The following is a 21,728-nucleotide window of genomic DNA, read 5'->3' as shown; positions in this document are numbered from 1 at the left end:
TAAACCAGTCCACCCCGAGTAATACTTGGAGCCTTTTTATTCTTGTCCACCATGACGCATCAGTTCACAATAATTTCCAAAAAAATGTAAGATAGCAGTGTAAACACGTTGGTTTCAACGAATTTCACCAGAAGCTGTGTAGTTTCCATCGGGGTTGAAAATGACATTGCTGTCAATATTCCAATAGGATAGGAACACATCATGGACTAGTATCGATGTCCGTCAAGAACCAAGTCCAGACCGGGATAAAATATTAAGTCGAGAAACTGTGGAAGCGTTACATGAAGCAGTAGTAATCTGCCAACATTTAGGCAAACATGTAATAGGTAATAATCAAACTGAATGGCCGAATCAAGGAGAATTTGTTAGTGAATATGCTGAGATCGAGTGCATAACACCACCAAATTGAAGTGTTCAGCAAATTTGTAATTCACTTGTCCATGATGACAGTGACCGTACCTATGTACACATGCCATCTAATATTTACAGCTTCCAACAACATTAGCACTACCATAACAGGCAGAAGAAGTTCTGAAGGAAGCGGCTCTAAAGCAATTATTCAACCAGGACATCTCCTGCCATCAGAGAAAACACCAACCTAAAGCTTAAGAAAAGATTGAACATAGAAACAGATCTTAATTTACTGCAGGGATAGAAGCAGCAGCAGTGGTTCCAGTAGCAACACGCCTCCTTAGCCTTGCACGGGTCACTCGGATCGCCTCCTCCATTGGTGTCTTCTCTGGAGTAGCATCAAGCCCTGTAATGTCTTCAATAGCGACATTACCCTCATCGATGACCATGTCATCCATTTCAGCCTCAGGGAGTGGTGAGGCATCAGTATCATAGATTGGCGCATCCGCATTATTGGCTGGAGCTGGTGCATCCTCAGCTGCCAATTTTACTCTATTGGTCTTGGTTTCCTCAGCAAGTTTTGCTGTATTTGCAACTGGGATGGACTTTGTGGGTGCCACTGGAGCAGACTTTGAAGTTGTTAGACGCCTGATCTTGGATGTTGATGGAGCAGTCTGTGTCTCCTGTGACTGCTGCGTAACTGCTGCTTGTCTAGCAGCAGCAGAGGCTGCTCTGCGAAGGGTTGTTGGTTGCTTCTGTGGCACCTGTTGCTGCTCTTGGGGTTGTGATTTCTGCTGTTTTTTTGGCTGTGATTGCTGGTACAAAGTACCAAGGACTCAATAAAAATAATTGTAATAAAAAGAGGATAAAGCAAGAAACAATTTTTTTTAAATAAAGCATTGTTATTGAATATTTATTAGAGAATAAGTTGATGCAACTATGACATATGTCTTAGTAAGTTAGTATCTCAAAAGCCTTGGAAGGATGTTAACTAGATAAAAGGAGACCATCACATTTTCTTTCATTTTTACAACTATACTAATCTTTCCACGATATTATAAAAACTTTACTACTTTATTTTCAACCATTTTCCCAAAACATATAAACGCATTAAATTTCAAGATCAGTAGACTTGTCGGGTTTGTAAGAAGTCTAAAATTTATGTTCCAACTCAGAATATCAGATAAGCCTGTGTTTGAAACTCGAAAAAAGGTAAGCATATGCTAAAAACAGGTACCGCATCTGCCAACAAGATTATTGAGAAAACACTATAGTGTTTCAGATTTGTCTATATGACTACATCACGACACTCTTAGAAAATAAAATAAAAGAAAATTTCCACTGCCAAAGGACAATTTGAGGTTGCTAAGAATATATCCAGTTGTCATTGTTTATTAATTTTCTCAATCATTATCTTCTTGTTTATTAATTTCATCAAATGATGTTCGGTTTCTGCTTAATATTTTAGGATGTCTACTCTTGTTAGTTCATAAATGTCCTGAACTCAAATGTAGGTGATTGTATATCTGCTTCAGATACTTGAGCACCAGTTCAAACAGAAATGGAAAAAAAATAAAATAAAATGCAATAGCAGTAGTACTAGTAGTTTGGGACTTTGGGGCCACAATCAGGCAAGCTGGTACTAGTATAGACTTGGGGCATAATTACTAAGTGATGGGCAACCAACCTAGATAAATATGTCACGAGTTTTTTCTTTAAATAAAAGAAGAAGAAAAAAACATCGCATCTCACTAATTACCCATTGCCCTATTTTCAGGAACTTAACAACACAAGCCAGTGTCTTCTCATTTCCGAGTATTTTTCCCTTTTGAAATTACAATGTTGGGGCGCGCGCGCGCACAAACACCTCAAGGGGCACAGATATGCGCTTTCCATTTAAGGCAAACTCACTCACTGGTAAAGCTGGGCATCCAGGGAGTGTAATCCATGACCTCAATTATAACTAGCTGGAGAGAGTTTTGTCTCCCGAATTTCCCCCCAGAACCTAACCAGTTACTACCTGAACTAGCTTAAAAGGAATCTTATCTGGTAAGGTTCTGAAACTATGACCAAGACTATTCAGGTGAAAGCAATGCCATTGAACAAAGTTTAGCTATTTATTCATTAATAGATGCAATCACCTCAACTGGAAGTTGGAACAACGGTGTGTGAAAACATTAAATCCAAGTGAAATGGATTTGTTTGTCCTTTCGTTCATGGTTGTGAGCATGTGAACTAATGAAGGCACTTCATGATGTACGAGGTGGTAAGAACAACTAGGATTTAACTTTCTAGTAAGTTATTAGAAGATTCTACATACACATATGTTATGAGATGAAAAGCTAACTGTGGAAAATTATATACGGGGTTTAAATATGCCTAATAAGACATGCAGTTGAATATTGATGCAGTATATTTGGCCTTCACCCTGTTGTGATAAATCTACTCACGGTATAAAGTCAATCAGTTTTAGTCTTTTATTATCTTGAAATATTTCAAATAACTTTCATTGGAGAAGTTATTAAATGTGGTTTTCAATACATATTCAGGATCAAACCAAGTTTTCCAAGAAACAGAACTTCAATTAAATCTATTTAGGACTACAATATTCATGTTTAGACATAGAACAAATGCTACATACATGACAAGGGCATATTGTTTTCTGAATGAACTTGGACAAGTTGGTTGAATGCACAACCTCTTACTGTAGACTGAATGAAATTTACGCACAAAGCTAGTGGAACAGATAGAAACATATTACTAGATACCAAGAATGCAAAACTCAGTTTTAGCAAGAGCAAAAACTCCAGTGCACATGGACATGACTTGTGAACCAATTATTTCTTCCAGTGACATCTGACTGATAACCATTAACCGATTTTCATGAAATGGACAGTGACATGTAGCATTCTTCATGCGCACCTGTGAAGGGTGTGTCCTTGATAACTGAGATGGTGATTGTGCAGCAAAATACTTCAAAATGTTAAAGAATGTATTTTGTCCTAGAGTTGCAGACTTCTGCCAGTAAACAATAAGCATATCACTAGCTCTTGCTCTAAACTCAAGAATATTACGATCGATGTCATTCTCATGCTGTGAGATGTATGGCCTAAAGAAGGTCTCATAGACATAGGTAGTTCCCTGTAGAAAAGCATACATCAGTCTGACACAAGCATAATGCAGAAACAAGAAGTCAAGAACATCTGGCAAGAAAAAAACACCTTTGTCCTTGGGCACCATAAGTATATAAAGAACATCAGCTTGGCTTCTGAGTACAGTGGTAACCTTCGATAAGACCAACATCATGCAAAAGTTTAGCACAGGTTATAATCAAGACAAGCGAAAAGGAAAATCCCATAAAATCTCACCATGATATAGAAGCATCCCCAAATCTTTCCAAGACTGTTAACAGTGCAACTAAAATCCTGGACACACGAAATAACATAGTCACTCAGAATTGTATTCATGTGTAATATCTGAACTTACATGATTGATAATAAGATCTTACCAATATTGACACCAAAAAATGAGCTGCTCGATCTCTGGCTTGTTCAGCTCCACTGTCTTGTAGCATTCATAAGCAGGATAAGCGTAACCAAAGGCCAACCTACATTACATATTGGCACAGAAGCACCAAAACGTAAATGAACGAAAATTCATCAAGCTCTCCGCATTATCGTACCCAAGATAATTTTGTTATCTCCCTTATCTTACTCTAGCTCATCCACATAACAATTGAGAAACTGGAGCAGCTGAGCGTTGTGAAGATGCGTGGAATAATTTCGCCGATAACGTTCAAGAAGATGTCTTCTTGAGGGCGCATAAACCAAAGAGCGCACACATACTAAAAGTTACATTTTTATTACTAAATACTTCTCAGCCATAAAATAAATCTGAGGAAAAGCCCAAAATATAGAGCAATGAGCACTGCAGATCACACGAAATTAGTATGGAAAAACCTCCTGTAGTATTTCTAGACATTTGATTATTGCATAGGGCGTGGAGATCACAACATCAATTCGATTTTGTCATTAACCATCGATATAAAATATTTTTTTTAAACTACAGCATTCAAACAACTGAAACTTTGCCGGCATCGTTATTTGCTTCTTCCGCTCCTAAAAAACAGAAAAAGTATAGATTTTTTTCAATGTGCCACTCCACGGAAGCAGACGGCAGACAAATCGACAGACAGGCACAGATTTCAATGACGCCGTTCAGATAAAAAATGAAATAAAAAATGAACAAGAAAAGAAACCGGTTCTTGATTCAACCCCCCATGGTCAAAATCCACTAAATCCGCCGAGAGAAAGATTTCAAGTTGGAAGAGATGGGAGCCTTACAGGAGCACCCTGGAGAGGAGTCCGCCCAACATCTTGCACCGATCTTTCTGCGCAGGATCAGATCCAGTGAGACGGAAGTAACCAGAAACAACAAAGGAACTTGCGACAGACAGAAAGGAGGGGAAGAACGTAGAATGGATTGGTAAACGGACCTTGCCGATGGAGATCCGAAGGAAATGCAGGAGATTGAAGCGGAAGATGAACAGCTCTCTTTCTCTCTCTCCTGATCTCCTCTCTCTCTCTCCCGTCGGTGAGAAGTGAAAGAGGCGAGCAGGAGTGAGTGAGGGAGAGAGAAATCCCAGCGCCCAACTCAAACTCCACCCAACGGCTGGCTGTCTCTAGCCCTCTGCTTTATTGCGTCTAGTTTGGACTTTGGACCTCGTGTTAGCTAGGACGCGTTGGGTTTCTTTATTGGGTTTATTTTCTTGTCCTTTTTGTACATTATCAAAACTTCTCACATTCAAAACTCCCTAAGAGCGTTCGGAAATAAAATTCCTCTCAATAAAAAGAGGACACTTTGTATTGGTAGGAATATTAATCCATTTTCCGTTTCAATTTAAATGGTATGAGTTACCTATGTCCATTTATCTCTACTACTTAAAAGAATATAGTGGCGATGGTGATACATAGAAGTTGATTAATCCAATAGTTATTCTCCTTTATGTATATTTGAGGTGCAAATTGGTGAATCTAAGAGTATTCATTGACTCTTTTCAATTTAACTAATAATACTAGTTTTTAAATAAACTATGCAATTGCAATCGCCAACCTCACACCTCATCATCCCTGATCCCGCTGCCTCCAATGCTCTGTTTCTCTCTCTCTCTGGCCGTCATACACACGTCTCATCGTCGATCTGTATCGCCTAACTCATCCACGAGCTCGCTGCCACCTCACACTCCCCATCTCCTCATCATCGATCTGTATGTGTCGCCTGAGTCACCCATGAGCTCGCTGCCGCCTCGCACTCCCTATCTCCTCAATGGACAACAGCCAGCCGCTTGTCCTCGCTGGTCGCATCAGCGAACTCGCCACTACCTACCCCTCCCTATGACCTCATACCTGTCAGCCGCTGCCACATCAAGTCGCTGCGCAGCCCAACTCCAACCAAGCGAAGGAGACTTTTGATAAGAACCTCCGCATGATTCGTGCCTTCTTTCATGCTTCCCCTTGAGCGCGTCAAAACCTTGTGTGCGTATATATTTGATCGATGCATAATTGTGTAATCCTTATCTCGGGTAGAGGAAGAGTAACACTGTTTGATCTTGTGAAAACTGAAGTGGTTATCTATTCATGGTCAGGGCGGATCTAGGGGCAAAAATGGCCCCTACCGACTGTCACTCTTTTAGACCATCTTTAGTAGATATTTTAAAAATCCGTCTCCTATTATAGTAATACTATTATAGTAATTTTTTAGTTTTTTCATCTCCAGTAGTTATTATATTTCCTACATTCTATTATTCTCCCTCTCTCTTCATGTCCATAGTCATTTTTTATGAATAGTGTTACAGAAGCTCCATCCCTCCCACAAATTTGTCATTCCTCCCTCCATCCTGATCCGCACCTGCATCACTGTTGTAGTGGAAGCCGACTTCACTAGAGCGTTTTTGCAGGTGTATGGAGGCCGCATCGGGTATTGTAGCACTAAAAAACAACTCCACTGGAGATGGTCTTATAGCCCTCCCCTCTCAATTTTTTGCCAGAGAAAAAAATGAGAAAAAGGAGATAAAATGGAAGAGGAAGAAGATCAACCCCGATTTTGTTGTGTCCGTCATTGTACATCGTCATGGAAAGACAACTTTGAGGTTGAATGAGAGCAACCATTTGTGGAGGATGATGAGATTTTTTTAGATCAGATAATGGGATACTGTTAACGGTGTTGCATTGGAATATGCTATAACCCGGCAACGACAATGGCCGTCAACTACCGCTACTTTAGTCATTCCAGCTTAGTGTAAGGAGACAGTTTTATAGGTTTTAAAAGCTGCTGCAGTCCAAGCCATCTGAGATTAGTGTAAGGACACTAGTTATTCATGTTCAGGTCTAATATGTTGTCTTTTGTCATTTGGAAGTGTAGTTAAGTGCAGAGATTTTAAAATTTTCACAATGAGCTAGAGTAGTGAATTTGGGATGATTCTTCCTTAAATTTTGTTGGCCCTCTATAATTTTCTATTTAGACGTGAGCAAAATTATTTGAATCTAGGGGTTCCATCTAACTTTGTTAAGACCATCTCTAACCGGCTACTTATATTTGACCCCTATTCCTCCTATTTAGCGACTGCTCATCCAGATTTTACATCTTACTTCTCAGCATGCTCCAACCAATCTATCATATTTGATTATCTATATTTCACTCATAACTATTTTATTAATATCTTGTACTCTCACTCCCTGAGCTCTTCTCTCTCCAAAGCCTATCTCACCGTTCCTTTTCTCTCCCCAATGTCGGCTCGAGCTCCCTCTCTCTCTCCACTCCTACTCTCTCTCTGACCTCCCTCTCTCAGCTCCCTCTCTCCACGCCTCCATGACGCGGACGGGTAGGTGAGGGGTGGTGCGGCGGCGCAGGAGGGCCCATGTGCGGGTGCAACTGCGTGGGAGGGGGCTGTACGGTGGGGCCGTGTGCAGGCGCAGCAGCGCGAAAGGGGCCGTGCGACGGGCCTGTGCACGGGCGTGACGGCGCGAGAAGGGGCTAGCAGCGGGCTTGTGTATGGAGAGGGGCTCGACTGTAACCCTTTACATGTAGGGTTGAGGAGATTTGAGGTTTAAAAAAAGGGTTAGATAGGGTTGATTGCAGATCGATTTTTATTATTTATTTCTTAAATATAGGATAGAGGTTGGGTAAAAGGATGGATTAGAGTTGCTCTAATCCTGTTCTAGTCTGGCTTTTGGACTCGACGCCCGACGTCGTTGTCTGCTGCCTGCTTTCACGTGATACTTGCCGCAGGCACTTACTCATCCACAGTGTCCCGTTCCTTCGCACCAACCTGCCTCGCTTGACGCGATGTTAGATCCATACGAATCGGATCAATTGAGGTCTTCTGCTGGTAATGAAGCCCATCTTTCTTGGTTGTACGGAGTATTATTATATGGTTACTACTAGTTTTATTTGTCTCAGCTAGGGATTATAAAAATTAGCTCGTAGATGGTGGAATATGAAAAATTGAATTATTACCATCTAGATTGTAAAAAGCTGATAGCTGTTTGGTAATCTGGATTATAGGTGAATGAATTGCTGCTTTTAGATGTCAATAGTCTGTAATATTCTCAGTTGTTTTGATGATCTATTTATTCTTTTGTGACACGCTTAATATTTGATTGGACTTGTGGTTCAGTTTGAAATAGGAAAATTCATAAATAAAAATGAAAAGATACATATGTAAAATTGAATATTTGTCCATAAATAAAAAATACAAAAATAAAATTTAATAGATACATAATAGTAAACTTGACTATGTGTGAGTAGAAAATTAGGAACTGTTGGCGTAATTTATTGACATGCTTTGAACCCCTTCTCTTCATCTCCATTCCTCTTTGCTTCTGCATGACTCTCTAAGATTTCCGAGCGATGTCTACATGATCCGACAAAATGGCATGTGTGTACGCTTCTGATGATCATGGTGATGATGATGATGATTTGATGTGATTTCCTAGCAACTTGGTAGATTGCTTGCTCTTGTTTTCATTGACGGCCAGTCCAATCCGTTGTCACGATTCCTGTAATGTCAGCAGATGAACCAGCAGAATGAGGTCCTTTCTTCGTCTTCCTGCGATTGCATTAACTGCAGAGCTTAGTTGCATGCCATTGCTTAGCTGTATAGCTTCGCAGTGCACGCTGCCGCCTATGCCCAGTACTTGGGTCTCGCCTTAACCTCATCTAGGCTGTCCCCTGCAACAACATGTTGAACAACACATGAGCTTGATAGCCCTCGAAGAGTAGAGTAGGCTGAACAAATCATCAAATTGTTCAATTATTGTTTTAGAAAAAAATTGGACTATTTTTATAAGATTGGCATGAATCAAGAAATGAGTTTTTGCTAATGTTCACAGGATCTTCAACATAATTTCTTTTTTGTCCACATCGGAAATCAAGAACAACTAATCATCAACAAGCACAAGTTGAACAGTTGGCGCTTACTAGGGTTAGAGATCTTCCTGTTGGTGGCGATGGGTTATGCTAGCAAGGCCGGTGCCAGCGTCGCCAGAGCCTCCTCAGCCTTGCTTAGTTGCTGGTGCTCATTCAGGAACCACTAGCTCATAGAGTAGCAAAGCTCAAGCGCGAGGAGTGTGCCGTAGAGATCGAGGGATCTCGTGGTAGCTGAAACCAAACCCCAGATCCATGCACCCCTTGAGCTCCTCCAAGTCGTCGTCCGTCAGGCTCCTCGTTCTCCCCATCCTGCCACCCTCTCCGGCGGTGGAGGCAGCGCTGTCAGGGGAGCCCTCCTCGCCAGCGAACATGATAGGCCGTGACGCTCGGTGCAGCCATGCTGCCTCCTGCTGCAGCCCGCACCACACGTCCTCCACGTTCAAAGTAGGAGCTCCACATCATCGCGCTGGCGGTGGCAGTGACTAGGGTTTGGAGAGAGAGGATTAGCGAAGGGAGAAGAGCTGTTGATTGGTTGCATTACGTGGGGTGGGGGGGTTTGGCGACGGGTGGGATGGCAGGGGGAAGCAATTTTCTTGAAACTGTGCCAGGCACCATGGTCATTTCGGTTTATAATCTACTATAAACTGGTAGGAGATGGATTGCTGGATTATAACAATTTGGAATCCAGATTACTACAATCTATGGCAAGATGCTGCCTGTTTTTTTTTTAACTAGAGAAATTGTAATATCTAATTGAAACAAACAGGGCCTTATTTCCGCTGAATGCGACAAAAGTTTTGTGATTGCGACTTTCTCGGTGGTTGACCATGACTTAAGTGAGCAAACTTAAAAAATATCATTCTTGTATTGCATTTGTGCAATTTGTAGAATGCTTGACTATGAAAAAAACTGATCTTGTGTTGGGTGACACAGCGTCTGAATTTTTTTTTCAACTCTCTTGAAGGTACACGTATCAAACTTTTTCTATTTATTGTCGAATTGTCTATCATGCATGAATCCAACGTAAGCATGCCAAACTTTACATCAGCTCGAGTCGTAGGTGTCGAAGAGAGCTAAGGTCGACACTTCTTTATAAGAAATTGCACCGAGAGCACAAGGACATCCATCCACTCATGTGCGCCAAGGGGACAAGGTCACATATTTGACCTCAACTTCTTCACGGAGTTCTGCATGGAGAGAACAAGGATAACCATAGCCATCCTACTCTGCACACCAGCTCGACGATGTCATTGTTTTGACCTCATCTCCTTAGTACAAGAACAACCACATTTCGGCACCTCCTTGGTCGTCTTAGAAAACAATTTAAAAACATATAGTTAGTTGTGGGCTTATTTCTATACAGTGCTTAATAGCTTTCTACGGACTTAGTTATATTCCAGCTTGATTCGTAATTGTTTTCAGAAGTTTTGCATCCAAGTTTCTTCTAACTAGACCAATAATTGATTTTCGTTCGTGATGTTAGGGATGGCAATGAATAGATTTTACCCATAGACCCGTAGGTAAAAACCCTAATATATGTGGGTTTGGAATGCATTTTTTACCCGTGGATATGAGTGTGGGTCTGAAGTTAAACCCAACGGTAGAGAGACGGGTATGAAATGGGCTTACTTGTGTCTAGTTCGCCCGTGTACCCACTCCACACTTGTTGTCTCGTTGAAGAATGGTTGTTTGTATTGCACTAAGCACCGTTGAATTGTGAAACAATATGTTGTATGCATGAACTATGTGGGTATGGGTGATATGCATACTGGATATGTACAGACGGATTTTAAACCTATCACAGATGGTTATAGGTTCCGTCTCTGCAAAGATATATGTGATATCGAGCTTGTTATATACGGTTTCAGAACCATCTGCAATATACTTACACACAGATAGATTTTTCAGATAACTGTCTGTGTGTAATAAAAGTCACATATGGTGTTTATTTAAACCTATCTGTGATTACTAAGAGTCATAGACTGGTTTTGTTTGCACTCGTCTATTTTAATTGTCACAAACGGATTTTTTTTAAAAATTGTCTATGTCTCACTCCCCCCTATAAGCAAATTTGCTTTCTGACTGGGAGAAAGGGTCACACAGATACATACTTTATGATTATCAAATTAAACACATTGTTCAGAACATCGATCACACATTATCCATAAATATCGATCGCACATTATTCAGAATACAAAATACATGGATTTACATATATATCACAAATATTAAGAACAATACATCACACAGATGCAAATCACACATTATTCAAAACACATAAACCTAGCTAGTTATACATCATTATTGCTCGATCAACGCCGTATTCCAAAAGTATGAAATGATTGACATAATGGTGACACCGTCTTTTAAAAAGACAAAAAGTGATCGACAAACTTAGGCCGATCGGCGCATTCTTCCAAAAAGATGAGATGATAGACATCATTTTAGCCTCCTACATTTCAGTACAATGTCAACCCAAGAATCATCTTCAAGTAGCAGTTCACAATCATTCAGATTTAGCTGCACCTTGACAATCTCACACATTAGTTAGAACCATATTACGTTGCTGCCAAACTGCCAGCCATGGTTCAGCAAGAAATATGCATTCAAGCATGTCTTACAGTTGATGAAAATATCTCTATTTTGACGAACAACGACAAAAAAAATTCCATCTAGTAGAACTAAATGGAGAACACGGTTGACAACATATACATGGTTGACGGAGGAGGATTTCACAGTAGCAAAGAAGATGAACTCCACCGGACCGAAGTTGACACCAAGCATCCACGCCGTCGAAGCCACCATAGGGACAACCCCATCCTGCCACCTCCTGATTGCTGTGAATTGCGCTATTGCAGATTTACGACGGAAACAAGGTTGTGCCATCAGTTGCACAGATCGAAGCAATAAAAACCCCAGTGTAGTGAAAGGAACCATATGATACTTACATCGGTGCTATGAAAGGGATTAGCCCCCGCCGATATCTAGCTTCTCTGATGTGGATGGCGAGTGAGGACGTAGAGCACTCCTCATTTCTTAATGCAGTGGAACACTTGGATACGGCGAGTGAGGAAGAAGAACACTCTTCGTCACTTTATATTGAGGAGAGATAAGAGGTTGTGTGTGTGAATCCAAAAGAGCCTTGGGAGACGAGTGGTTTATATGTGTTGGAAGCCAAAAGAGCCAGGGGAGACGGGCGGTCAAATTTGAAAACGTTCGGGAGTCTTTAAATATAGACGTGTTTATAAAATCTATCTGTGTTTACTATATAGACACGAACGGATTTTACAAGAAACCTTTTGGACAATATCACATACGGATTTTTTTTAAAAGCTATCTGTGAGTTCATTCACACCTAGACACCTAAGTTGTTACAGATACATCTGTTTTAGCAACTGTCTGAGGATATTTAGTTTATGACAGCTCCTAAAAAATCGTCTGTGACATACCGTTTACTTTCAATAATTTTATGGGAGTGGCAATGTATCTATGCGATGTTTGTTCATTATCTTTGTTGAGATGCATATTAAAATTGATGATATTATTGTTACATACTTGCTCTTATATTTAATGTATGCTTACTATATTGGCGGACATTTGGGCATGCTTGCGGGTACGTGATGTTCACGGGTGGTGGATGCGGGTCTCAGTTTTTACCCATGACGGGTAATGGGTGTGGGCACAGATTTAGGAATTAGCTTATGGGCACATGTTTGTATAGTTTCTATCCACTTTTATTGTATCTATTGCTATCCCTATTTGGCATGCGTGTATGAACTTGATCATGTTGCTAAATTTTTGTAGTCTTGTTTTATCCAAACATGCATGGATAAGTTATAAGGATGTATGGTGCTATTCTGCGTTAGCTTCACCCAATCAATTATATTATCTTATGAATTTTTTTTCTTCCGTTGCAACACATAAGCATTTAACTAGTATCAAAAGAAGCCCCAGTTGAGTGTAAACAAAAATAAAATTAGGTCTTGACCGCTCTTAGGCTACGTTAATAGTCCTAAAGGCCAAGAAAACACATCTGTTAATTTGGTGCACACAACATAAAAGAATTTTCTCGCCCATCAGGATGTTCACCGTTGTATTACAGAACTGATGAAATATATAATGCATCTTCAGTATTTTCCATTACTGAATCATTAAATTCTACTCAAAAGATGAGAATACGGAGGAGAAACTATGCATCTTCGTGTTTGTAACGAAAATAGGGTGGTAGAAGCATAGTCCCACACCTTCCACCAACCGCGTTACTTTCAGTCTCTCATTTTTATTAAGCAACATAATAAATTATTTTATCACAACACATATTATGTCTAATTTTATAAGTCTAGAATGGAATATTATACTCTCTTAGATCACAAAAGGTGTAATTTTGGATCGCGACATGGTATCCACACACAAAGTTTTGGATTGCGAAAAAGGTGTCAACACAAAACAGGTGTCATGTTGGACTGTGATATGGTCTCCACACAAAGTCTAGAATGGAATATACTCTCTGAGATAAAAAAAAAAATATATACCGTTTTGAATTGATAGTCAACGTTTACAAAAATATGTCGTTTTGGGTTGATAGTCAAAGTTTATGAAGTTTGGGTGATGCTATGTCCAAAACGACAAGTTTTCATTATTGGATGCACTAGGTAGTATCCTTAGAGCATTCCCTAGGGATTTTCTCTTCGCGGAGGAGAATATCTTTACGAAGGGGTTTTCTTTCTATTTAGCACTTCAACGGGTTTTTCTTCACGGTTCTTCTAACGTTATTTTCTTCATGATGAGATTTTTTTTCACAAATCCCTTTAAAAAGAAGCTGTTGAAGATAAGAGAAAATAAAAAGAATAAAAATGAGAAGACGAATCAGAAACAGAATAAAATAAAGAAAATATAGTTGGATGCATTTAGAGCACAACATGGGCCCAACACTATTTTGACTCAATGATGGCTTTGGCGAGAAGTTTAACAGCTTTTAGCCTTACCAAACGCCATGGTGTCTTTGCGAGGACTAATCAAACACGTGGCATCAGACAGTGGATAAGATTTTTGACAAATTACACTAAAGTACTACATCGCAATGAAATAAGCAGCTCTCCTACCTTTAATTTTGTTATAGAAAAACATATAACATATACCAAAGTAACGGATGAATAAAGGGGAAGCCCCAAAGTGTTGATATCATCATCTTACCCTGAACTTACCGGATAAAGGGGCAATGAAGGGCAGTCTCCTCGGTAGGATCCCCAGATCTTCTTTTTTTGGCGGCGCGCATGTGCCTTGTTGCGGTAAAGATTCGGTTGCATGGATGCCACAGCCACAACGCGTCCACCACAGAATTTGATCGTCTCTGTGTTACTCTGGATGCAGTTTTTCAGTTCTAAAGACGACGGCGTATACTACACTGTCAAGCTGGATTTTAAGGTTCCTGCTGGAGCTCATCATTTTTTTTTTAAAAAAAGTTTCTGTTGGAGTTTGTCATTAGGGTAGTGGAAGAATGCTTTGCCCAAGCACGAATCTTAAAGCCGGTTTGACGGTAAGAGCAGCTAGTGATTTTTATTACAAGTTTCACACTTCCCTGTTTCTCTTACGGTTCAAAATATGAGACATTCCAATTGGGCACAAGATTAATAAGGCTGTCGCCTCCCTACCAGTCCAGCGGCGGATCAGGAAATGGAGTCACTGGTGTCACTATTTAGTATTTTACATGTTAGGTTGTGCTCTAAATTTTTGTTGAGCCATACAAGTCCTTCGGTTTATATTTCGAAACAATTTATATTAAACTCGAGTCGTATGTGTTCACCCTTATAAATACATCTGGTAAGCTGCAAAGAGAGCTAAGACGCTCATTGTAATCCCCTACATGGTACACATTCCTGATATTGTGAAAATCGCCGATTAGCGTCCGTAATTTTTCCCGTAAGAATTTTTCATGTAAAAATCGTGTCTCATGTTCGATCCTACCATACTTAATTTCTTACAAGTGGTACTAGAGTTAGATTAGATCTACACGAGATTACCAAAAAAATAGATTGGATTCTTTTTTTCGCGACTGCAGAGCATCCCGGTCTACTCGACGACAAAGGAAAAGAATTCACTGAGCACCCAGGTCTGGTGAGTAGATAGAAGCTGTCGCTGTCTGTCAGGTCAAATCGTCGATTTTTTTATTTCGTCGTACTTCCTTCTCCACCAAACAAGCTTCTTCTCTCCTCATTATCGATTTTTTTAATCGGCCGTACACAACCGTTCGCGCGGATCGCATCTGCCTTTTTTGTGATTTTCCTACGTGCACCTGAGGAAAGTTACCAGGAGATTAGTTTCTGGTTTGATTGCTACACATACACGAAGTGTACCAGGATTTCTGTAGTTTATTACTTCGTGCACATAGGATTATTTTAGAGGGTTTGCACCCTATTTCTGTTGCTGATTATTCTTTTTGTCATGACTTCTTTGAAGTATGATATTCTGCTGCTAGACCGAGATACAATATTTTCTCTATGACAAGTCAAGATGCGAGTTATTCTTGCGTAAACTGATCTGGATGATACGCTTGATAATTTTAGAAATAAAGATCAAAAGTCTTGATCCGATGAAGAAAAGAGAAAGGATCGTAAGGTTTTGTCACAAATTCATCTTCATTTATCAAAAAAAAAATTTGTAAGAGGTTTTGCAGGAGAAAATAATTGCTGCTCTATGGTTAAAGCTGGAATCAATCTGCATGTCAAAGGATCTGACCAGCAAAATGCATCTGAAGATGAAGCTGCTCATGCATAAATTACAAGAGGGTGGTTCTGTGTTGAATCATCTTTCGGTCTTTAAAGAGATCATTGCTGACCTACAGTCTATGGAAGTAAAATATGATGATGAGGACTTAAGTCTTATTCTTTTGTGCTCATTGCCCAGTTCTTTTGCAAACTTCAGAGATACCATATTATACAGTCATGATACACTGACTTTAAAAGAAGTCTATGAGGCCTTGCATGCCAAGAAAAAGATGAAACAGATGGTGTCTACTGATGGCTCGAGTTCCAATGGAGAAGGTGTGATTGTGCTTGGCAGGACAAAGGAAAAGAATTCGCATAACATCCAAAGAGAAAGAAGTTCAAACGGTTACAGGGGTCGTTCGAAGTTCAGATGCAAGGAAAAATTCTGCAGGTATTGTAAGAAAGGTAATCATGATATATCTGAATGTTACAAGTTGAAGAATAAAGAAAAGAAGAAAGGTAAATTTAATGAAGAAGGTAAAACTTTTGTTGCTACTTCTGATAATAGTTCTGATGGAGAGATTCTCGTCTCTTTTGCTAGATGTGCTAGTAGTGGTGATGAATGGATAATTGACTATGCTGTGTCTTTCCATATATGCATACATAGAGATTGATTCACCACTTATAATTCTGTTCAAGATGCTCGTTCTGTTAGGATGGGTGATGACAACCCATGTCTAATTGTTGGAATTGTATCAATTATGATAAAGATGCATGATGGCATTGTTAAAACTTTGACAGATGTGAGACACGTTCCAGGTATGAAAAAGAATCTTATATCTTTGAGTACTCTTGATAATAAAGGGTATGATTGGTCAGGTAGAGATGGTATTTTGAAGGTGAAAAAAGGTTCCCTTATTGTAATGAAAGGTGATTTAAAGTCTGCCAATTTATATCATCTCCGAGGCACTATAATCACAGGTGATGCCACTGTAAGTTCACATTCATTATCAGATTCTGATGCTACTAATCTATAGCATATGTGTCTTGGGCATATGAGTGAACTTGGTTTGGCAGAATTAAGCAAGAGAGGTCTTCTTGATGGACATAGCATCGGCAAGCTGAAATTTTGTGAGCATTGTACTTTTGGCAAGCATAAGAGGGTGAAATTCAACACTTTAGTTTATATAATAGAAGGTATTCTTGACTATGTGCATTCTGATTTATGGGGACTATTTTGTAGGCCTTCGCTAGGTGGTTCTCGTTTTATGTTAACTATTATTGATGATTACTCTATGAGAGTTTGGCCTTATTTCTTGAAGCATAAATCAGAAGTATTTAATGTATTTAAAGAGTGAAAGGTTATGGTTGAAAGGCAGACTGAAAAGAAGGTAAAGAAACTTCGCACTGATAATGGAATGGAATTTTGTTCTGATGAATTTGATTCATATTGTAAGTCTGAAGGCATTGTGAGGCACTCCACTATTCCTGGTACTTCACAATAAAACGGTGTAGCTGAGCGTATGAACAGAAATATCATCTCAAAGGCTCGTTGTATGTTGTCTAATGCAGGTATGCATAGGCGTTTTTGGGCTGAAGCCGTTTCCACTGCTTGCCATCTTATTAATCAATCAACAAACATTGTCATTGATAAGAAAACTCCAATTGAGGTATAGTCTGGTTCTTCAGCTGATTATTTAGAATTGAGAGTTTTCGGTTGCCCTGCTTATGCTCACATTGATAATAGTAAATTAGAGCCTAAAGCTATTAAGTGCATCTTTCTTGATTATAAATCTGGTGTTAAAGGTTATAAATTGTGGAATCCTGTAACACAAAAGGTGGTGATTAGTATGAATGTTGTCTTTAATAAACCTGCTATGTTGCCTAATGCTTGTTTGCAGTTTAGAAAATCTGGAGATGGACTTGTTGGATATGTTGACTCAGATTATGCTGGTGATTTGGATAAGAGGAGATCTCTCACGGATTATGTTTTCACCATTGATGATCGTGTTGTTAGTTGGAAAATATGTTTGCAGGCTCCTGTTGCTTTATCAACTACTGAAGCTGAATATTTGGCTATTTCTGAAGCATGCAAAGAAGCTGTTTGGCCGAGTGATTTGTACACTGAGCTTTGTGGAGATAATTCTTGTATTAATATTTTCTGTGATAATCAGAGTGCTATTTGCCTTACAAAGGATCAGATGTTTCATGAAATAACAAAGCACATTGATGTGAGGTATCATTATATTCGAGATGTCATTGCTCAAGGTGATATTAAAATATACAAGATAAACACTCATGATAATCCTGCTAATATGATGATAAAGCCAGTTTCTGCTACTAAATTGTTCAAATTTAGTTGTTGTTACAGTTTGAGTCCTAGAGGCTTTTGGCGTCGGTGATATTTATTATTGAAGGGAGTTCATTGATGACTCTTTATTTGCTACAAGATGGAATTTGTCTCAAGGTGGAGTTTATTGGATTGTGATCTGAATTCTTGTTGGGCCATACAAAGGACGCCTTCGGCCCATGTTCCGGAACAGCCCGTATTAGACTCGAGTCGTATGTGTCCACCCCTATAAATATATCTTGTAAGCTACAAGGAGAGCTAAGATGCTCATTGTAATCCGCTACATTGTACATATCTCTGATATAGTGAAGATCGCCGATTGACGTCCGTAGTTTTTTTTCCCGTAAGAGTTTTTCACGTAAAAATCGTATCTCGTGTTCGATCATGTCGTGATTGTTTTCTTACATTACATACTACAAATTGATGTTTTTTCAACATCTACATGGTCCCAGTACACACGTTGATCCCCCTTTTTTTTTTACTATATATATGAGAAAATCTAAATTTTAATCACATATTTCTTTTTTGGAGACAATACTTGTGTCATCTCTATATAAGAAATCTATTTTTTTGTTATATTAATGCTTATAGATTTAGAAGATTGATTGCATGCTATTTTAAAATATCTGTTTTGAAACCAGTGAAACGATGAACTACCAAAATATATATGGTAAATGCGAAACAAATATACATATTCAAGGAGTCTGTTGAGGGGAAAAAAAAATGTTGGGATGACGTTTCTTTTTCTTTGCATTATGGAGATGATTCCTTATCCATGCTAGACTTCTATTTTCATGTAAGAGAATGGGGCAACATTTACTCATTACGAAATGAAAATGTAGAAAATTAAAGTAGCAGGAATTTCAACTGCAAACGAGATATTAGTATTTTGTGTTCTAAAATTATAATGTGTAATTAGTTATGAGGGGAACCACCTACTGAGGGATGGTAGAATCGTGATGGTACATCGCTCATTGCCCTTACATTGGCTAGCTGTTTAAGCTCTACGCCTCTACCTGCATCTAACGAGGGAGAAGGGAGCCGAATTGCAACGTCAAAATGCAATTCAGTTTATCTAGCATGGGCCAAGGCAAGAATTGACACATTCATGAGCTGGATTGCTTAATTAGAGGAATGATGGGAGCTCGTCCATTGGGGTCACCTAGCTTGGCACCTGCTAAGCCGAAGGCATTGATGTCAGAGGATACCAGACCATGAACAGTAGATCAGCACCTGCCTATCACCGCTGAAAGCCAAGGCTATGGCCGGTTATAGAGGTAGCTCACTAAGCCGTGTCTATGGGACCAACTTAAGATCTGCTACTGTAGGTATGATCCAGACACGACAAGTCACGTCATGGCCAGGCTAAGTCTCACCCCACCGGTCGCCACCCCACCCTGCCCCCACCCTGCGCCTCCATCCCCGTAGCCCTGATCGCCCCGCCCCGCCCCGCGCCTCCGTCCCCATAGCCCTGATCGCCCCGCCCCGCCCCGCGCCTCCGTCCCCATAGCCCTGATCGCCCCGCCCCGCCCCGCCCCGCGCCTCCGTCCCCGTAGCCCTAATCACCCCGCCGCGCCCCTGCCTCACCCCGGTCGTCCCGCAACACCCCACCCTCACTCTAGCCGCCCCGCCGCCCAGCACGACACGGTCTCTCACGGGCCTTGCCGTGGGCCGAGCCTCCAGCACACAGACCGGCATGGCACGACCTAGTTAATTAGCCGGGGGCACGGCCCGGGCGGCCCAATTAGCCAAGTTTGGCCAGTCATCTTGCCATGCTGTCTCTACCTCCTCATCTACTATCTAGGGATGACAACAGGTACAATACCCACGGGTAGAAACTATACAAATCCTTACCCGCAAGCTAATTCTTAAACACGTGCCTGCATCCATTACCTGTCACGGGTAAAACCTGACACCCGCATCCGTCACCCGTAGGCATCACATAACCGCGGGCACGCCTGCATGCCCACCTATATAGTAAGCATGCATTAAATATAGGAACAACTATGTAACAATAATATCATCAATTTGAACATACATCTCGACTAAGATAATGAACAAGTATCTTATAGAGCATGCATATCACCCATACCCACATAGTTCACACGTAAAATATATTATTTCACAATTCAACGGTGCTTAGTGCAACACAAATGAGCATTGTTCAACAAGACAACAAGTATGGAGAAGGTACACGGGCAAAGCAGACACGTGTAATCCTATTTTATACCCATCTATCTATGCCCGTTGGGTTTAACTTCAGACCCGCAACCATATTCACAAGTAAAAAATACATCCCAAACCCACGTCTGTTAGGATTTTTACCTATAAACACACATATAAAATGTGTCTATTGCCATCCCTACTCCTATCTCACGCCATTTGGAATTACATCGACTACCCATGCTACTGATGGCTTCATACCTGTCGTATTCTATCAGATTTTGCATCCACTGAAATTCTCTTGTTAGTGGAGGATAAAAACCCTCATTTTTTTTGATTTGGAGGAAAACCCTCATGGAGCCTCAAACCTAGCCTGCTACTGCATTGTTTGCCATGTGTCATTGTCGAGAATAATGCACATGTACAGGACAAGTGTGCATGGGCTTTTGCCAATGAGCCTAATCGGGTAGACAAGCCCATATGCGATCGCGCCGAGACAACTAGCCTAGATTTCCTATACACTGCATGCCCGATCCATGACCTAAAATCGCACAGGGCACTAAGTGGGGATGTGGCACGGGTGGAGACACATGTCAACCTCCGGTTGGTAGTAGGATGAGTAGGTGGGAAGTTATTGGTAGTAGGATGAGTCGGTAGGAGGTTATTTGAATTCCAAATTTTGAACACAATTTGTTTCAAACCACTCATTAGTTTTGAAAACCATTTAAATTGTGGTGTTGTTTAGAATTAATGTAACAAAATGAGATTTAATATGAATATATATATTTTTTTGAATTCAACACATCAGTATATAATTTCAAAAAATAGATTACACTATTTCTAATATATTATTTTACCAATTCACATATATAAAATTTTGAACTAGTTCTCAAATTGTTGAATCATGTTTTAAAAAAGTTGAGTGCATATAAGAGGTGTTTTAACAAACAACATATAAAATGTTGGACATTTCATATCATTATATTGAATTAGATTTGTAAAAATGTTGAAAAATGTTTTTTAAATTGTTGAAAGGCACAAAATCCTAAATATAAGCAATAGTGCATCATTGATAAGGATCTAATCTAAACTATAAAAGTATGATTTTGAACAATCCTATGCACACCAAGAAATGTCCACGTAACAACCAAACACCCTCAGATCTGTCAAGATCTAACAATCCAACAACCATGATTCGTTTGATGGTGTTTTATTCTGACGATGAATACTAGATATTACCATATCCGGGCACTATAGGGTTTCCTGTAATTCTTGGGGTATATATCTATCTACTTGAAGGCGATTTCTGAATAGAAGGAAACTACCCGTAGGTACCTAGGGTATCTCGTAACCATGAAAGTTTATCTCCAAGAATAGAAATGAAGACTCTAGAGAACGTATGACACTCCCATATATATACGGATCCTGGGACTCCTGCGGAGGACAAGAGCCATTAGAAGTCAAAGAAGTCGCTCAAACATTTCGACAAGCCAGAAGACACCCAAAGCCGAACAAGAAAGTCGTCGACTAGGTTTAGATTTATCTAGGCTAGCAACATACCCCATTAATAAGCTCAAATCAATATAAAATAAATATGACGTAGGGTTATTATCCTCAAGGAGGCCCAAACCTGTATAAAATCCCTCATTCGTTCTCTCGTGATTCGTCTACTCAAAGCATCCCCTACCTCTTCAACAAGTTCATTAGATTGGTGGTTCACAAATAGTCGATAA

At 40.0% G+C, this 21,728-nt stretch overlaps 1 protein-coding gene and 1 pseudogene across 2 annotated transcripts; both read right to left on the bottom strand.

Moving 5' to 3' along the window:
• Positions 1–405: 405 nt before the first annotated feature.
• Positions 406–5,052, bottom strand: LOC133903881 (HVA22-like protein i). 2 transcript variants are annotated; one of them, XM_062345356.1, is made up of 7 exons: positions 4,847–5,052; positions 4,695–4,741; positions 3,860–3,958; positions 3,720–3,776; positions 3,573–3,636; positions 3,274–3,492; positions 406–1,157 (listed from the first exon to the last, which is right to left on the bottom strand). In XM_062345356.1, exons 2-7 carry the CDS (start codon positions 4,724–4,726, stop codon positions 636–638), a joined length of 993 nt encoding a protein of 330 aa, XP_062201340.1. In that variant the 5' UTR covers positions 4,727–4,741; positions 4,847–5,052; the 3' UTR covers positions 406–635. The 2 variants fall into 2 exon arrangements, with proteins under 2 accessions (XP_062201340.1, XP_062201339.1); XM_062345355.1 differs by having other exon boundaries at positions 406–1,166; positions 4,847–5,048.
• Positions 5,053–8,500: 3,448 nt separating this feature from the next.
• On the bottom strand, positions 8,501–19,530 carry LOC133903202 (uncharacterized; annotated as a pseudogene).
• Positions 19,531–21,728: the final 2,198 nt, after the last annotated feature.

This window comes from Phragmites australis, chromosome 21 (genome assembly GCF_958298935.1).
Source record: "Phragmites australis chromosome 21, lpPhrAust1.1, whole genome shotgun sequence".
NCBI classification, from domain to species: domain Eukaryota; kingdom Viridiplantae; phylum Streptophyta; class Magnoliopsida; order Poales; family Poaceae; genus Phragmites; species Phragmites australis.
This window is presented reverse-complemented; position numbering and strand designations above follow the sequence as displayed.

Coding starts and splice junctions, on each gene's coding strand:
- LOC133903881 (XM_062345355.1), bottom strand. CDS start 4,726: ATGTTGGGCGGACTCCTCTCCAGGGTGCTCCT. Junction 3,777..3,859: donor ATTTTTTGGTGTCAATATTG/GTAAGATCTTAT, acceptor TCGTGTGTCCAG/GATTTTAGTTGCACTGTTAA. Junction 3,637..3,719: donor GGGGATGCTTCTATATCATG/GTGAGATTTTAT, acceptor GTCTTATCGAAG/GTTACCACTGTACTCAGAAG.